Raw genomic sequence first — 18,623 nt, 5'->3', positions numbered from 1 at the left:
CACTGCAGTATCTGAGGGCTGGGAGACAGAAAGCTCCACAAAACTAAAAATTCTTTTGGAAATTGCAAACTCTATTCTCTAAATAATATTAATTTTGTGCTCTTTGGGTACTTTTTAATATTTTCTATACCTTGATCTCTACAGCAAAATTTTTATTTTAAAATATCAAACATATATAAATGCAACTTAACAAACCAGATTCTTAAATCAAAAAGGTATATATTTCTTTTCCTGTCTTTATAAAAGTCAGCCAGTTAAGTTTGATTCATTTTAGTAAAATAAATAGGGCTTTAACATTTAAGACATGCCCTTACCTGGCGTGACTTCTGTTGCTTTAGTGGAACCACACTATTAATGTTTTAGAAGTGCTTGCCTTCCATGGAAGCCCCCTACTGCAGTAGACATTTAATCACAGACAGAAAGAGAAGTCCCAAGAAGCCAAGTCTGTCAGAACAATACATATATTTATTCAAAAATACAATACAAATATACTAAGCTCTCAAGAAATCCAGATACTGAACATAGGAAGCAACATAATGCAGAGTCTGTTCCCAAATTCTACAACTGAGAGGCATATGTAACCTAGGCATTAAAGAGGAAAAAAGTTTTTAAAAAATCCACATCAGTAGTCTTTCTCCCTCGTTCACTCTCACCTTCCCAAATAAGAATAGAGTGCAGGGGGGAGGAGGGTGGGAAATCCACTGAAATTATAGTACCTGTGAAGTTCAGTTTCCTGGGTCACAAACACACATACAAATGGTAGTCATATTTGCATTTCATACTGGGATTAATGCATTAAATACATTAGTTAAATCAAATGCATTAAATGTTACCCCAATTTTGATAAACGCTATTTCCAAAAGTAATATTCTCATGAAAATAATTCAGACTTGATCAAGGTTGTCAATCACTAATTTTAATAAAAGATTTTTAATTTTCAGTTTATACCTATTTGTTTCAACCAACAATTTTAAATAATTTAGGACAGATTTGCAAATTGCTGAGGGGAAATATTTGTTTGTTTGATACTGATTTCCTTTATCTAAAAATACTTAACCTTCTGTCCAGAAGCAAAACAGACTTGTAAAATATTTCAGATTTAAAACTAACTTGATAATTAATTATATTCAGGAATATGATTGGTTACAATTAGCCCCCCAAATAGCTACAAAATATTGTTAAAGATCCTCACAAAAAATAATTTATCAGAGATTATGGTAAAACATGCTAGATTTCTTGAAGTTAATAATATTCATGAGCCTGATTTTTACATCGTTCTGATAACTGCCCTGTGAGTTACATTTCTGATTCTAAGGTGAAGAAATTAAGAAGTACAAATTGGTAGTTACAAAACAGTCATAGGATGTAAAATACAACATAAGGAACATTGTCCATGCATGGTGTTACATGGGTACAAGACTTATTTCAAGGAGTCACTTCATAAGTTATATAAATGTCTAACCATTATGCTATACACCTGAAAGTAAAATATATTGAATGTTTACTGTAACTGAATTTTTTTTAATTTAAAAAAATAAGAAAGCTTAATGTGAATGGAAGGTGTATGATTTGCCCAAATGGTGTGAGGGCTCTTTAGCCCCACCCTTTACAGGACAGAAGCTGAGGCTGGTTTTTAAATTAACAGGCTTTATTGTTTGGAGTGTGCAGAAGCTTAACACATGACTTCCTTATGTACATTTCCTAATTTCTATCATGTGTCTCTTCTTGGATCATCTAAGAATGATCTCTGAAGCACAATAAGCATGCTTGCCCTGGTTATTCCTGCAGTGACCATTTTTGAGCCCAGCTGTGGGCCACACTCAGCAGTCTTAAATAACTGCTGACTCCAAGCTAGTTTGCAAAAAGAGGGGAAAAAGCACTTACAGTTGCTTTTAATACTGCAAAGTAAGTTAGAGATGAAGACCTTTGAGGCTACAGGGAAAAGGACATGAAATAAAGACCCCTTTGCCTTTAACTCTATTCCCTATAGGAAGTTAAAAAACAATGTTCTCAGCAAAATCTTTCCCTTCTCTACCCTCTCTATCCCACGGGTTGAGAACTCTCTCTGTGCTTCAACACAACTCTCTCCTCTCCCTAGTTTCAGTATTATTGACTTTTTCTTTATATGTAATATTTAAATTACCAGAGTGAGGAACTATACATTGTATTGACCATTGTTTTTTCTCTTCCTTCTTCCCTCGAGGCTTGGAGCATCACGTATCACAGCTGGTTGACTTTTGTGCTGTTGATTTGGTCATGTGCTCTTTGGATGATTCGCAACAGAAGAAAATATGCTATGATCAGTTCCCCTTTCATGGTTGTCTATGCAAATCTATTGCTGATATTACAGTATATATGGAGTTTTGAACTTCCAGAAATTAAAAAGGTCCCAGGATTTTTAGAAAAGAAAGAGCCAGGAGAACTTGCCTCAAAGGTAAGTGAATAAGAAAACAAAACATTGTAACTACAATAATCATAATAATCATACGTAAGCAAAAACTTTCAAAAATAGGTTCCAAATATTCACTGCTTCACAAAAATGAATAGATATGAAACTATAAGAAATAATTTATATTGCTTCAAGGTCTGTATAATTTAAACATGGACAAATAAATATTATACTATGCTTGTAGATTTTATTTAAACATGATAATATTTTCCACTTGAAGAAAATATATAATACATTATTTGAGAAAATAGAAAAATAAAATTTAAAATATATCAAATGATCAGAGAACTTTGACATTAATTTGCAAATCAGGTTGAACACATTACTGTTACAGATCATTGATTATTGGTTAAAACAGTTTTTTCTGCCATTATGTCCTTAAAAAGATTTTTAGCAACAAAAATTAAACATGATATACCTTTCTGTCTTCTACCAATTATATAATATGCCTTTATCTGCAGTAAGAAAGTTCATAATCTTTCACTACCCATTTATTTTCATGGCCCATTTGAATAATTTTTACTTCAGAAGATGAGGTACCCCAACTTTTTTTGTGTGTGTGAACAGAGTAGCCCACTCTAAATACACATACCCTTAGTGTGGATGACTTTGTGTTAAGTCAGTAAATCAATCATGTCTAATTACAAATGAGCCTTGAAAATCCTTTTCTAGACAGAGAATTGCTCTCTGAAAGAGACATTCATTTACATCATATGAAATCCACCTTTTCTTTACATGTTACCAGGCACCTCATAACAAAGGCAATCAGTATAAATAGGATATTGAGTAGACTACACTGAGGATTGCTTCTTGTAACAGATGTTTTGGTGAAGGTTATTGGGGTAAAGGAAAAACTCCTAACAGGTGAATGCTAACAACAGCATTAGATTGCAATCCCCTGTGTTCATGGACCATGACAAATTCATTCATTCACTTATTCATTCACATAAAATTCCCATACCTACCCTACGGGCACCTTCTCTCCCAAACCTTATTCCATACCAAAAGTCCCACATAACACTCTTATAAGTCACCTTTATCTGAAACTCTTTCCTTTTATTCTGTCGTTCCCCTTAAACACACACACACACAAACACACCCCCCCAAATTAGTGAATTATTCTTTTTTATAGGAGAAATTCAAAACCTTATTGTTTTTGTTACCAGAGTAAGTAGGTCCTTTAGCAGTGCCATGGGAAAGGAATGTCAGGGATACTCACATAGGATGAGTTTTAAGCAATAGTGGTGAGATTTATTAGAGTGACAGGCAGAGCAGGCAAACTGTAGGGTAGGGACTACCTGGACTCAGAAAAGGAAGAGGCAAAAGGCAAGTCCTCTGCCACTGCTCACTGCTGCCCAGGTTTCAGATCTCCTGGGGACCCTTAGAATTTAGGAGAAAAGAAGGCAAAAATCACATGCCTGAGAGAAGGAAGGGCACAGAAGGGCACGGACATGCTTCAGGGAGGGCACAGCTGGGTAATTTGTCTAGCTTCCAGATATGTCCTTGGGTTCTGGAAGGAGAAGGCCTTCTTTCAAACTACCCAATCTCTTTCCTGGCTTTTCCCAGGCATTTCCCTGTGCCCTCCCCCTATCCAATCTCTCTCCCAGATTTTCCCAGGCTTTACCCTCCCCCTTTCATGGTCGCCATTTTAGCTCCTACTGCACATGCACTTAGTAAAAGGGATTCCCCCTCATGTTTTCTCCCTTCCACTTTAATCTGGTGGAATGATATTGGTTACCCCTCCGCCCATGTGGCTGTTACTTTTGTTCTCTTCTCTTTTGTTAATTATCTAACAACTGCTTTTGTGTAAATCTACTTTGTGTAAATCTACTACAAACTGGCTCAAGATATTGGTGAAACTCCTAAAAATGCATGTCATATAACTAGTTGAAATACCTCCTGTCTAATATAAAATTAACAATTCTTTGGAAGAGGAAGACATTAGGGAAATAAATTTATTAGTTATTAAAAATGTTATTCTAAGGAAACTAAGATCTGTACCTATATTTTAATGTATCCATGAGCTCAAAAAATATGAAAGGCTTTGTCATAGACAGTAACACCTCTAAGATGATAAAATTTCTATCACAAAAACATTGGTCAAAGCACATTATTTTTTTTTAAAGATTTTATTTATTTATTTCTAGAGAGGGAAGGGAGGGGGGGGGAGAGAGAGAGAGAGAGAGAGAGAGAGAGAGAGAATGAATCATCAATGTGCGGTTGCTGGGAGTTCTGGCCTGCAACCCAGGAATGTACCCTGGCTGGGAATCAAACCTGGGACACTTTGGTTCCCAGCCCGCGCTCAATCCACTGAACTATGCCAGCCAGGTCCTTTTCTTCTTTTTTTTTTTTTAATTTTTTTAAAGATTTTATTTATTCATTTTTAGAGAGGGAAGAGAGAGAGAGAGAGAGAGAGAGAGAGAGAGAGAGACATCAATGTGCGGTTGCTGGGGGCTGTGGCCTGCAACCCAGGCATGTACCCTGACTGGGAATCGAACCTGCGACACTTTGGTTCGCAGCCCGCACTCAATCCACTGAGCTGTGCCAAAAGCTATTTCTTTAAATCAATAGCTCTGGCATCACAATGGGTGCTATTTAATATACACAGTTGATGATTTTAATTACTTAATCCTAACTGAAGTGTGTTGGTCATATGTTATGGGAAGATAGGTTATTACTAATAGATCAGATATAAAGATATTTTATCTTTATAAATAATTTGGCCAAGGGTAATATCAAACTATCTTCTCAATACAACTGACAGTGTATCGTCTAAAAAAACACCAAATTTGTACTTGAATCCTCATAGCAGTATTATTCATAATAGCCACAAAAAAAAATAGTAACAACTGAAATGTCCATAGACTGATGAATGGATAAGTAAAATGTTATCTATTATATACTCAAATATTATTTGGTAATAAAATGGAATGAAGTACCAGTACATGCTACAACACAGATAAACCTTGAAAACATTATGAAGTAAGAAAAACTGCTCAGAAAGGAACACACATGTAATTACATTCATGTAAAATGTTTAGATCAGGCAATCTATAGAAGTCAGAAAGTAAACTAGTTGTGGTCTTGGGCCGAGGTGGTAAGAAAAGAGGTTGGCTACCATAGAGCTTCTTTTTGGGATGATGAAAAAATTCTAAAATTGATTGCAGTAATGATTGTGCAACTCTGTGAATATACTAAAAACCATTAAATAGTACAATTTAAATAGGTGAATTGTATGGCATGTGAATGATAGCTCCATAAAGCTAGCACAAAAAGCTATTATGTGCCAGGCTATTTCTTGAAGAACAAAGCCCTAACATCATAAGTTTTTCTTTCTTAAACATTAATTCACAAACATTAATATATATATATATATATATATATATATATATCACAACAATTCTTCCTTTAGCTTTGGGAGATGTCTGAGAATATTAAGTATATTTTCTAAGATGAAATGTTATTTGTTCTATCTGCCAAATTTTTCAAAATAAGGAAATTGCAGAGTCAATGAGTTTTATAGAAGTATGTCTTCCTATTACAATAGTGCTGGTGTCACAGTCAGGACAGGAATGAAGGACTAGCACCTTGAGGAACCAATTGCCACAGCTGGTTTTTGGCCCAGATGAAAGTACCATATTTTTCAGACCATAAGACATACCTAGATTTTAGAGGAGGAAAATAGGGAAAAAAATTTTGAAGCAAAAATTGTGGTAAAATAACATTTAATAACATAAATAACACAATGTTTCACCAATGTAAATGTAAACAGAACTCAGCAGCATTAACAACCATTATTCCTCCCAAATTTGGGGGTGAAAACAGTGTGTCTTATAGTCTGAAAAATATGGTAATTTGGATTTTCAGTGCATCTTCCTCAGGGCCTTGCACAGCACTGACTGTACCCCACCCCCACCCCTGCTGGGAACTCAACACACATGCTGGTATCCTCGGAAAAGGGGATTTAAAAGCCAGTGACTTTCAGTTGAAATGAAGCTGGTGCTGGACACCGTCTCAAATAAAGGTTTATTGAGTGAGCTCCCACTGAAATGTGATGAACATTTGTTGAAATGTATTGACACTTAAAATAGTGGCTCAATTCTTGTTTTGCTAATTCTCTATTTTCAGATACTGTTCACCATTACTTTTTGGCTACTGTTGAGGCAGCACCTTACAGAGCAAAAAGCTCTTCGAGAAAAGGAAACTCTTTTATCTGAGGTCAAAATTGAAACTCAGGAAATTGAAGAAAAAGGTAAATTAGAGTGTAGAGTGTATGACTGGAGATTTTTTGAACTCAGCAAAACTACAGAAAAAGAGCCCCTAAAGTATATCAGAAAAGCCACTCTGTGGTTCAGAGTAGATGGAAGCTGAACATTTAGAGTACATGTGAGCATTCACAAGAAGTTATTGAAAATAGTGCATTATTTGATCCTCACAAAAGTGATTCCCACTTAAGTGAAGAAGGAGGAAGGGACTCAAAGAAGTTAAATGATTTCTCTAAGGTAACAATATAAGAGCCGCCAAACAATCAGAATATAAAATTGAAATAGTAGTTTTGATTTATGTTATTGCTGCCTATTTATTTTTCTAGATTCTGCCTCATTTAAAGCTATCATGGATATTGGAAATGAAATAGACATTATGAAAAGATTAGTATAAAATATTACCAACTTTATTTCTTTTAAAATGTAACTCAGGAAGGTTGTAAAAACTGACCATGATTAGCTATAAATGCTGCTTTGTTTACTAGAACAGTCTATAATCTTTCGAATCATATAGTAACACATAAAACACATGTTTCTGTATCCCACATATAATACCTGGTCAAAGTGTAATTTTGGTCGGGGAACAAGCTAGGTATAACAGTCTTTTATTTTGAAGATAATGAACAAGATATACAAGTGGAAGGAGAGGCTGAAGAGAAGAAGGAAGAAGAGGAAGAAGAGGAAGAGAAGCAAGAGAGTAAGCAAGACGAGGAGGAAGAAATAGAAGAAGGTGATGACCAGGACATCATGAAAGTACTGGGCAATTTGGTGGTGGCCATGTTCATTAAGTACTGGATCTACGTCTGTGGAGGAATGTTCTTCTTTGTCAGCTTCGAGGGTAAAATTGTGATGTACAAAATCATCTACATGGTGCTGTTTCTGTTTTGTGTGGCCTTGTATCAGGTGGGTAAACAACTATCCTCTATTTTTTAATCTTCATACCCATATCAGAGCTTCCTTTGATGACATTCTAAATTACTTTAATCTCATGGACATATCATATTTACGTGATATGCAATTTAAGCATGACATATTAAGAATTCTAAAGTGGAAAGTGACTATCTTCAGGTTGGTTGTTATTTTTTAATTGTAGGTTCTTAAAAAGTTCATGAGTTTTTAAAAAATTCTTTATTAACAAAATGCAGCTTGTATAATTAGACTGATTTTAATAGTAATTTAAGAACAGTGGCTGAGTAATGTAAAATACTGAATTATACCCAGTTCACTCGTGTTTTAGACTTTGGAATCAGAATACTGTGGTGGTGTGTATAGCTATATATGTGTAATGCTTCAACTGCCTTACTATTTCATTAATTAGAATTTGTAAAATATTATATCATAATTGATTAGCTTTTCCACAAATTGAGTTTTATTTTTTATTTTTTTTATTGTTTAAGTGCAGTTGTCTTCATTTTACCCCACCATGCCCCCCACCCCTACCCCCACCCCCACTCCAGCAATCCCCACATCCTGTCCTCTCACCTAACCCTTCTGGCTTTGTCCATGTGTCCTTTATACCTGTTCCTTTATGGCCCTCCCCTTATTATCCCTCTCCCCCCTCCTCTCTGGTAACTGTCACTTCTTCTTTATTTCAATGTCTCTGGTTCTATTTTGCTTGCTAGTTTGTTTTGGTGGTTAGGTTCCACTTATAGGTGAGATCATATGGTATTTGTCTTTTACCACCTGGCTTATTTCACTTAGCATAATGCTCTTCAGTTCCGTCCATGCTGTTTCAAAAGGTAGGAGCTCCTTCTTTCTTTCTGCTGCATAGAATCCCATTGTGTAAATGTACCAGAATTTTTTGATCTACTCATTTACTGATGGGCACTTAGGTTGCTTCCAGCACTTGGCTACTGTAAATTGTGCTGCTATGAATATTGGGGTGCATAGGTGCTTTTGAATTTGTGTTTCAGGATCCTTAGGGTATAATCCCAGCAGTGGTATTGCTGGGTCAAAAGGCAGTTTAGTTTTCTGAGGAAATTCCATACTGTTTTCCACAGTGGCTGTACCAGTCTGCAATCCCACCAACAATGCAATAGGGTTCCCTTTTTCCCACAGCCTCTCCAATACTTGTTATTTGTTGATTTATGATGGCCATTCTGACTGGTGTGAAGTGGTATTTCATTGTGGTTTTAATTCATATCTTTCTGATGGTGAATGATGCTGAGCATCTTTTCGTATGTCTCTGGGCCCTCTGTATGTCCTTCTTGGAGAAGTATCTGTTCAAGTCCTTTGCCCATTTTGTAATTGGGTTGCTTGTCTTCCTGGAGTGGAGACCTGTGAGTTCTTTACATATTTTAGAGATCAAACCCTTGTCCAAGGTATCATTGGGAAATGTGTTTTCCCATGGGGTTGGTTCTCTTTTCATTTTAATGTTGTTTTCCTTAGACATGCAGAAGCTTTTTATTTTCATGAGATCCCATTTGTTTCTTCTTTCATTTATGTCCCTTGTTCTAAGGGACATATCAGTAAAAATATTGCTCTATGGAATATCCAAGATTTTTCTGCTTATGTTCACCTCTAGGACTTTTATGGTGTCATGAATTATGTTTAAGTCTTTTATCCACCTTGAATTTATTTTTGCATATGGTGTAAGTTGGTGCTTGAGTTTCATTTTTTTGTATGTAGCTGTCCAGATCTCCCAAAACCATTTGTTGAAGAGGCTACTTTTACTCCATTTTATGCTTCTGCTTTCTTCTCAAATATTAATTGACCATAGAGACTTGGGTTTATTTCTGGGCTCTCTATTCTGTTCCATTGGTCTAAGTGTCTGTTCTTATGCCAGTACCACACTGTTGTGATTACATTGGCCTTGTAATATAGTTTTATATCAGGCATTGTGAACCCTCCTACTTTGTTTTTCTTTCTCAGAGTTGCTGAGTCTATTTGGGGTCAGTTATAGACCCATATAAATTTCTTAAATATTTGTTTTATATCTGTGAAATATGTCATCAGCACTTTAATAGGGATTGCATTGAATCTATAAATCACTTTGGGTAGTATGGGCATTTTGATGATGTTAATTCTTCCAATCTGCAAGCATGGTACATGCTTCCATTTGTGTTTTCCTTAATTTCTTTCTTCAATGTTGTGTAGTTTTCTGAGTAGAGGCCTTTTACATCCTTGGTTAGGTTTATTCCTAGGTACTTTATTTTTCTTGTTGCTCTAGCAAATGGCAGTTTTTTTCCTGATTTCTGATTCTGATATTATATTTTTGATGTATAAAAATGCCTTTGATTTCTGAATATTGACTTAGAGCCCTGCTGTTTTGCCAAATTCACTTATTAGGTTGAATATTTTTTTGGTGAAGTCTATAGGGTTTTCTATGTACACTATTATATCATATGCAAACATGACAGTTTTACTTCCTCCTTTCCAATTTAGATGTCTTTTATTTCTTTTTCTTGTCTGATCATTGTGGCTATGACTTCCAATACTATGCTGAATAGAAGTAGTGAAAGCTGACATCCTTGCCTTGTTCTTGATCTTAGTGGTGAACTTTCTAGTTTTTGCCCATTGAGTATGATGTTGGCTGTAGGTTTCTTGTATATGGCCTTTATCATGTTGAGGTATGCTCCCTCTACTCCCACTTTGCTGAGTGTTTTTTATCATAAATAGGTGCTGTACCTTATGAAATGCTTTTTCAACATCTATTAATATAATCATTTGATTTTTATCTTTCCTTCATTTATGTGATGTATTACGTTTATTGATTTGCTAATGTTGTACCATCCTTGCATCCCTGGAATAAATCCCACCTGATCATTGTGTGTGATCTTTTTAACATACTTCTGGATGCAGTTTGCCTATGTTTTGTTGAGGATTTTGGCGTCTATGTTCATCAGCAATATTGGCCTATTGTTTTCTTTCTCTGTTGTGTATTTATCTGGTTTTGGAATTAGGATGATGCTGCCTTCCTAAAAAGAGTTTGGGAGTCTTCCCTCTTCTTGGATTTTTTGGAATAGTCTGAGAAGTATAGGGGTTAGTTCTATCTTAAAAATTTCATAAAATTCTCCTGTGAAACCATCTGGTCCAAGGCTTTTGCACCAGGAGTTTTTTGATTACTGCTTTGATTTCATCAGCTGTTTTTGGTCTGTTCAGGCTTTCTGTTTCCTCTACATTCAGTTTTGGGAGATTATATTTTTCTAGAAATCTGTCCATTTCTTCCTGGTTTTCAAATTTCTTGGCATATAGTTCTTCATAGTAATTTCTTACAATCCTTTGTATTTCTCTGGTATCAATTGTAACCTCTTCTCTTCCATTTCTGATTTTGTGTATTGGGTTCTCTCTCTTTTTTTCTTGGTGAGACTGCTTAAAGGCTTGTCGATTTTGTTTATCTTTTTAAAGAGCCAGCTCCTGTATTTATTGATCTTTGGATTGTTGTTTTAGTCTCTATGTTGTTTCTTCTGCTCTGATCTTGGATATTTCTTTCCTTCTACTTGCTCTGAGCTTTGTGTGTTCTTCCTACAGTTCTTGTAGATGTAGGGTTAGGTTGTTTATTTGAAATGTTTCTCTTTTTAGGTAGGCCTGTATCTCTATGAACTCCACTCTCAGGACTGCCTTGCTGTGCCCCATAAGTTTCACACTGTTCTGTGTTCATTTTAATTTGTTTCCAGAAACCTTTTGATTTCTTCCTTGATCTCATTCTTAATTCATTGTTTAATAGCATGCTATTCAATCTCCATGAATTTGAGTGTTTTGAGTTTTTTCCTTGAGGTTTGTTTCTAGTTTCAGTCCCTTGTGGTCCAAGAAAATGCTTGATATGATTTCAATTTTCTTGAATTTGTTGAGGTTGGTTTTTGTGTCCTATTATGTGGTCTATCTTTGAAAATGTTCCATGTGCATTTGAAAAGAATGTGTACTTTCCTTCTTTGGAATGAAAGGTTACATATTAATAATTAATACATATAATAACTAATATATATTATATAGAGAGAAACATATATATACATATATATCTATATATACATGATATAGATAGATAGATAGATATGTGTATATATATATATATAAAGTCCATTTGATCTAGGGCATTGTTTAATGCCACAACATCCTTGCTGATATTTCGTTTGGAAGATCTATCCATTTTTGACAGTAGGGACTTAAAATTCCCTGGTATAAGTGTGTTCCTCTCTATATCTTTCTTTAAGTCCTCCAAGATTTTCCTTATATTTTGTGTGTTCCTATGTTAGGTGCATATATATTTACAATGTTTATGCCTTCTTAATGGATTCTTCCCTTGAGTATTATGAAGTGTCCTTCTGTGTCTCTTTTTATGGCTTATGTTTTGAAGTCTATTTTGTCTGATATAACTATTGCTACTCCAGGAGCTTTTTCCTATTCATTTTCTTGGAATATTTTTTTCCAACCCTCCACTTTTAGTCTGTGTAGGTCTTTCATTCTGAGGTGGGTCTCTTCTAGGCAGCATATGTGCAGGTCATGTTTTCTTATACATTCAGCTATTCTATGTCTTTTGATTGGAGCATTTAATACATAAGCATTTAAGGTTACTATTGAAAGGTACTTACTCATTTTCCCCATTGTACCTGTGTTCTTCTCTCTTTCCTTCCCCTTCTTATAGCAGTCCCTTTAGCATATCTTGTAGTGCTGTTTTGTTGAAGGTGTATTCTTTCATCCTTTTTTTGTCTGTGAAACTCCTTATTTCTCCTTCTATTTTAATTGATGATCTTGCTGGATAGAGTAGTCTTGGTTGCAGGACTTTGCTTTTCATTACTTGTAATATTTTTTTGCCATTCTCTCCTGGCCTGAAGTGTGTCTTTTGAGAAGTCAGCTGCTAGCATTATCAGAGCTCCTTTGTGTGTTACGTCTTGTTCCTCCCTTGCTTTCTTTAAGATTGTCTCTTTGTCTTTAAAACTTGGCATTTTAATTGTGATGTTTCTTGGAGTAGGCCTCTTTGGATTTACCTTGATTGGGACCCTCTGTGCTTCTTGAAATTGTGTGGCTTTTCCCCTTTCTGGGTTCCACTTTCTGTCATTATTTTTTCAAACACAGTTTCTATCCCTTGCTCCTTTACTTCTCTTTCTGATATTCCTATGATTTGAATGTTGTCTTGGAGTTCCCTTAAGCTATCTTCATACTTCTTTGAGTTTTTTTTCATGCAGCTGTTCTACCTGGGTGTTTCTTTCTACCCTGTCTTCCGGCTCACTAGTTCGGTCCTCTGCTTCATCCAGCCTGCTTGTAATTCCTTCCAGTGTGCTTTTTATTTCAGAAATTGTATTCTTCATTTATCACTGGTTCTTATTTATAGTTTCTATTTCCTTTTTCATACTGTTGTAGTTTTCACTCAGTTCCTTGTAGTTATGTGTGAGTTCCTTGAGCATCCTTATAACCATTATTTTGAATTCTATATCTGACAATTTGCTTGCCTCCATTTCATTGAGCTCTTTTTGTGCTTCCTAATGCTCTTCTTTGCTAGTTGTCTTTGTAGGGTGAACATCTATGGTAGGAGTTCTACTGGATTCAGTGGCATAGTCTCTCTGATATCCTTGTCTGGATGTTCTAGGGTTGTTCTTTCTTCAGTTTGTGTGGACTTTCTTGTTGTACTTGTGATTTTACCTGTTGGTAGTTCCTTTGTTGAGAAGGAATTATCTCATCCAGCAGGTTTACTGGTGTTCTCAACTCCCACTTTATCTTGTATGTGATTAGTGGCAGGACAAAGGCAAAATGGATTAAGACAGTGGGAGAGTATGCTATGGGATTTAAAGTACCAACAAGTAGAAAGCAAATAGGAGATCCTTTGGAGAAGTACAGCAATAACCGTGATATTTCACCTAACTAGCCACTTTTTGTAAAGGTGAAAAGGAGATAAGACTCTTATTAGAGGGGAAAAGGATTATAAACTGAATCCAGAAAACAGAGAGCTTCTGCAAGGTTAGATGGTGAGATACAATGAGATTAAAGGATAAAAAGTAAGTGTAGTGTGTGAGAGAATAGAGTTAATCACAACAGTAATATAGCTCAGGAAGATAGTGAAATGGGCCAAGACCAGGAAGGGGTGCTGTGTAGTATTTACAATTACAGGAAACAACAATTATTTACAATAGTACAGGAACAACAATATGACAATAAATATGTGATCTGAATTAAAGGAATAGAAAATAAACGACTAAAAGTAGTGTGTTATTGGAATACAAGTGAAGTGAAAGAATAAAAATTAAAATGCAATATGAAAGAGAGAACAAGGAAAACCAGTAAACCAATGCAATTAAATAAACAACAAAACAAAGAAAGTTAAACATAGGAGAAATAAAAAAATATATAATCAAGTAAAAGAAATAAAAATATAAAAAAATAAAATGCAAGTTGTATAGGATAGCAAAGTGAAATTTGTCTGTTTCTCATTTGTTGGCATTAGCCCTGTGATCCCTCTCTGGATCTGTCTTTGGTTCTTTCACAGCTGCAGGTCTTGTTGTCTCACTCTTGTAGGGAAAAAAAAAAGCCTCTTGCTGACTTTAAACCAGCTAATCGAGTTTTGCTGGTCTTCCTGTATGTTGTAGGCAGAGATGGGTGGGCTTTGCTTTTTTCCTGTCCTGTGGTTTTTTGAGGATGGAGATTAGGTCTGGGCTGCAATATTCACAGGTGCCCAGCCTCCAGCCCAGGCCTTCAGAGCACTGCTGGGCCCCAACTGTCCATCTGTGCCCCACAGGTGCCTTTAATCCACCACATTGTGCCACACAGAGGTACACTGATTAGGAGCAACTCTCTCCCCACCTCTTCCTTCTTTCCTGTCCTGAGTGCTGTACACACTCAAAGGTGCTTCAGGGCAGTTTAGTTCCCCTATTAAATTAAGTTTCTCTGGGAACTGCTACCCCTCTGAGTCCCTGCTGCCCCACATTGTGAGGAGCCCTGATTAGGAGCAAATCATGCCCCTCCTCCTTTCTCTTCTCTGTCCAAGCTTCTGCCTGAGGGTTCCTTAAACAGCAGCAAGAGACTCTTTTGTTTTTTTTAGTAAATTCCTCTGGTTTGCATCTGTCATTCTTAACAAGTGCCCAGCTTTTCACACAGCTCAACTCTCTAACCAGTCCAGAGACTATCCAGGTCAGGGTCCATCATGGCCCAACTCTTCTCCCATCTCCAGGTGTAACCCAGCTCCCAAATTTCTCTGATACTGTCCCAGCCGATGACCACAGTCCCAGTGGGGGAACACCACCACTGTGGGTCTCGCACTGTGTCTTTATTCCCCCCAGTGACTTTAAGCATTCAGGTCTCTCCTGGTGCCCACAAATTCGGTTTTAAATGATGATAGAAGTTTTAACCCAATGTTAAAAACAAGTGCAACAATAAAATATTCTTGCAGGCAACCAACAAAATACACAACTATAATAAACAAGAGTATTTTACATGCAGATATAAAAATATCTCAACTGAAATCAATAAAGTTTTGAAATACTTTTAAAAATTCAAAAAGGTGTCCTCTAATGAATATCCACAGGCTTATGGCAAAAAAAGATGTCTTCTCTCTGTGGCAGTTTCACGATTTTAATCATAAAGTACCACTTGGAATTTCAAAACTGAGGCAGTTTTCTCCTAGCAAAAAACACAGTGATGGCAGCATCTACTGTTCCATTCCTTAAAAAACTCCTAAGGACCAGAGCTCATGATAAGAGCTTTATAAATATTTTACATTTTAACAACTCTCAAAGAAGTACTTACAGAGGAGGAAACTGAAGTTCAGTATGATCCAGCAACTTGCCTGAAGACACAGTTAGGAAATTCTGGTAGCACATGTATTCTAAGCCAGATCCATAATGAAGAACAGAGCCTCAAAAACTAAAATTAAATGGATTTTATGTTCAAATATCTGTAAATATCATTGTCTTAGTTAATAAGCCAGGTATTTTTTGTGAGTTTTCTTATAACCAATTATTTTCATGTTTGTTTTTTAATATCTGATTCACAGGTACACTATGACTGGTGGAGGAAAATTCTAAAATATTTTTGGATGTCTGTGGTTATTTACACTATGCTGGTGCTTATCTTTATATATACCTATCAGTTTGAAAACTTCCCAGGCCTGTGGCAAAATATGACTGGATTGAAAAAAGACAAGTAAGCAATTTTGGTTTACAGTAGGATGTAAAAGCAACAAAAAGGATGAAGACTTGAATGCATATTGTTTAAAACATTTTAATAACAATTTTAGTAAAACATGGTATCATCAATGTCTGTAAGTTCCTTGAGAACAGGATTTATGTGTTAGTCATTTTGTGTTCTCTCTGTCTAGCTATGATATTGGTACATAGTAAGGACTCTGTGAATATTGACTAAAACAAGCTTTTAGGTCTGGAAATTGACTGAAAGTGAATTTTCAGCTCCATTTTAATGAAATGACATTCTCTAACATCAGTTTCACATGAAATGCACCTGCTTAGTACTTAACCAGTCATGTTTTCTGCTTTCTAAGTTGGAGCTAATTTTTTCAGTTTATCAGTAGGTTCATGGACTCATAATATAAAGCAGCAGCTTCTCCTAATTTATGTATCTTATGCTAAGATTGATGGGTTGATGCCACAGAAATGAAATTTCTTTAAGTCCTTATAGACTAGTGATGATGATATAATTTTTTTTCCAAAGGATGTAATAGATACTACTCTACCCTTTTCTAATTTGCATCTTTAAATTCCTGAAGTTAGTTTAGAAATCCAACCAGAACTGGGCGTAAGGTAAATGTACTGTGGTGGCTAAGAGAAAAGGTTAAATGGAAAGGATAACCGAGTAGCTAGACTAACACATATTTAACATTTATTCAACACATATTTATTGAATACCCCCCATGTGCCAGACACTGTTTTGTGCCTGAGAACACAGCAGGAAATAAGACAGAATGTAAGCCCTTTGAAGTTTATATTCTGATAGACAACACAAATGAAGAAGAAGAAGAAGAAGAAGAAGAAGAAGAAGAAGAAGAAGAAGAAGAAGAAGGAGAAGGAGAAGGAGAAGGAGAAGAAAAAGAAGGAGAAGGAGGAGAAGAAGAAGAAGGAGAAGAAGAAGAAGGAGAAGAAGAAGAAGAAGAAGAAGAAGAAGAAGAAGAAGAAGAAGAAGAGGAAGAAGAGAGTGTACAAATAAATTATGATGGGTCTGAAGAAAACGAACAGCTGACATAGTGAACAATGAGGGGTACTGAACACAAATGGAATGGTCAGGAATGGCTTCACTGAGGAGGTGGCATTTAAATCCCACCTAAAGGATAAGGAGTTTGTCTTTTAAAAAAATGTGTGAGTTGATATCTGGGATGCACAAGAGCATCCCAGGCAAAGAGAAGAATGCAAAAGCCCTGAGGTGGGATGGTCTGACTCATATGAGGAACTAAAGGAGCAAGAAGGTGGAAAGTAGAAGGAGAAGAGGTGGGAGAGTTCAGCCAGGCACCCAGGACACGCATGGCTTATTAGTAGTAGTGGTAGGTATTTCATTTTTGATGAAATTTTTAAAAGTCTTTAAAGTATCCCTGACTGGCTGAGAAAAAGTGGTATCAGGAGGCAAGAGTAGAAACAAGAAGACTGCCCATTGAGCAATAGCAGTGAAGCTGTGAGACACGAAAGAGACTTAACCCAAAATAGTCAGCAATAGAGATGGGTCACAGAAGTGCACAGATTCAAGAGATGTGCAGGCAGTAAAGGAAAAATGGATGAATGAGATGTGAAGGGAAGAAAAATCAAGGAAGACATCCTGGCTTTGGAATTTGGAATTCAGAGTAGACACTAGTACCAGGGGATACTCAAGTGGAGAGAGGATGTGAACAACTTGGCTGAGGAAAATAGAGACATCAAGAATACTGTTTTGAAAACATTAAATATGAAATAACTGTAAAACAACCAATTCCCAGCAGACATTTCAGTGTGACAGTCCACAGGAGAAGACTGAACTTTAAATACACATTTGAGTCATAGATATAAAGATGGTATTTAAATCCCCAGGAGAAGATAAGATTTCCTGGGGGAAAAGTAAGCTAGAGAAGGACTCACACAGAGCCCTGGGGGTATTTCAGCATCTGGAGGTGCAGTAGAAAAGGAGATAGTGACAGAAGAGGAGAACCAAGACAGTGTGGCAGCATGAAGGCCAGGATTGTTTCATGAAAAACTAGAGGCAAAATTAAAGAGAAAAGCAGCCGCTGAATTTGGCAATATCTAGGTTGTTAGTGACCACTGTGAAAACGGTAAATTAGATTGCTGGAAACAAAAGCCATCCTGGAACATATGGGAGTGAGTGAGGGATGCAATGAAGGGTGTACCTGGCCAAGGTGAAAGACAATGTAATTTACAGTGAAGAGAATGTGTCTTCATTGCCTAAGAAAGGTTTTTGCTTTTTGTTTTGTTTTGTGTTACAGGCTTGAGGATCTTGGCTTAAAACAGTTCACTGTGGCTGAACTCTTCACTCGCATATTCATCCCAACCTCCTTTTTGCTGGTGTGTATTTTACACCTTCACTATTTCCATGATCGGTTCTTGGAACTCACAGACCTGAATTCCATTCCCAGCAAAGAAGACAGCGCCATCTACAGGTGAGTGAAAGCAAGAAACACGCGCCTCCTGTTAATGGGAAGGAAGCCTTAATTTCCCATCTTCCCTTAGCCACCTTGCAAGAAGCCGACAATCTAACTTAGACTTTCAACCTTGAACTTTCCATAAGTATCAACCTGTGAGTGAAAAGAAGAAAGATGTGGGATATTTGATGACATTTTTTAAACAATTGGTAATAATTTGTGTATGACTGATTAATGTAAAGTGCCCATGATAGTCAGATAGTCAGAGTAGATTCAGAGTAGCTGTGCAGAGTCCAACACTTTAGAGTTGGTGATGTATATTTTGTGTCAAAACTGGTGGTGTGTTTTAGGAAATTTACATATTCTAGCTAACTCAAAGGATGAGCTATCTGTTGTGATGACAACCAGT

At 36.3% G+C, this 18,623-nt stretch overlaps 1 protein-coding gene across 1 annotated transcript in view; it reads left to right on the top strand.

Annotated features, from left to right (window-relative positions):
* The window catches only part of PIEZO2 (piezo type mechanosensitive ion channel component 2), a 427,386-nt gene that overhangs the window by 285,004 nt on the left and 123,759 nt on the right, over positions 1-18,623 (top strand). The window contains 5 exon segments of the mRNA XM_036009325.1: positions 2,204-2,434; positions 6,578-6,701; positions 7,331-7,617; positions 15,635-15,783; positions 18,059-18,232. Of these exon segments, the coding sequence (XP_035865218.1) occupies positions 2,204-2,434; positions 6,578-6,701; positions 7,331-7,617; positions 15,635-15,783; positions 18,059-18,232 (965 nt within the window).

This window comes from Phyllostomus discolor, chromosome 9, assembly GCF_004126475.2.
Source record: "Phyllostomus discolor isolate MPI-MPIP mPhyDis1 chromosome 9, mPhyDis1.pri.v3, whole genome shotgun sequence".
Classification (NCBI taxonomy): Eukaryota; Metazoa; Chordata; class Mammalia; order Chiroptera; family Phyllostomidae; genus Phyllostomus; species Phyllostomus discolor.
This window is presented reverse-complemented; position numbering and strand designations above follow the sequence as displayed.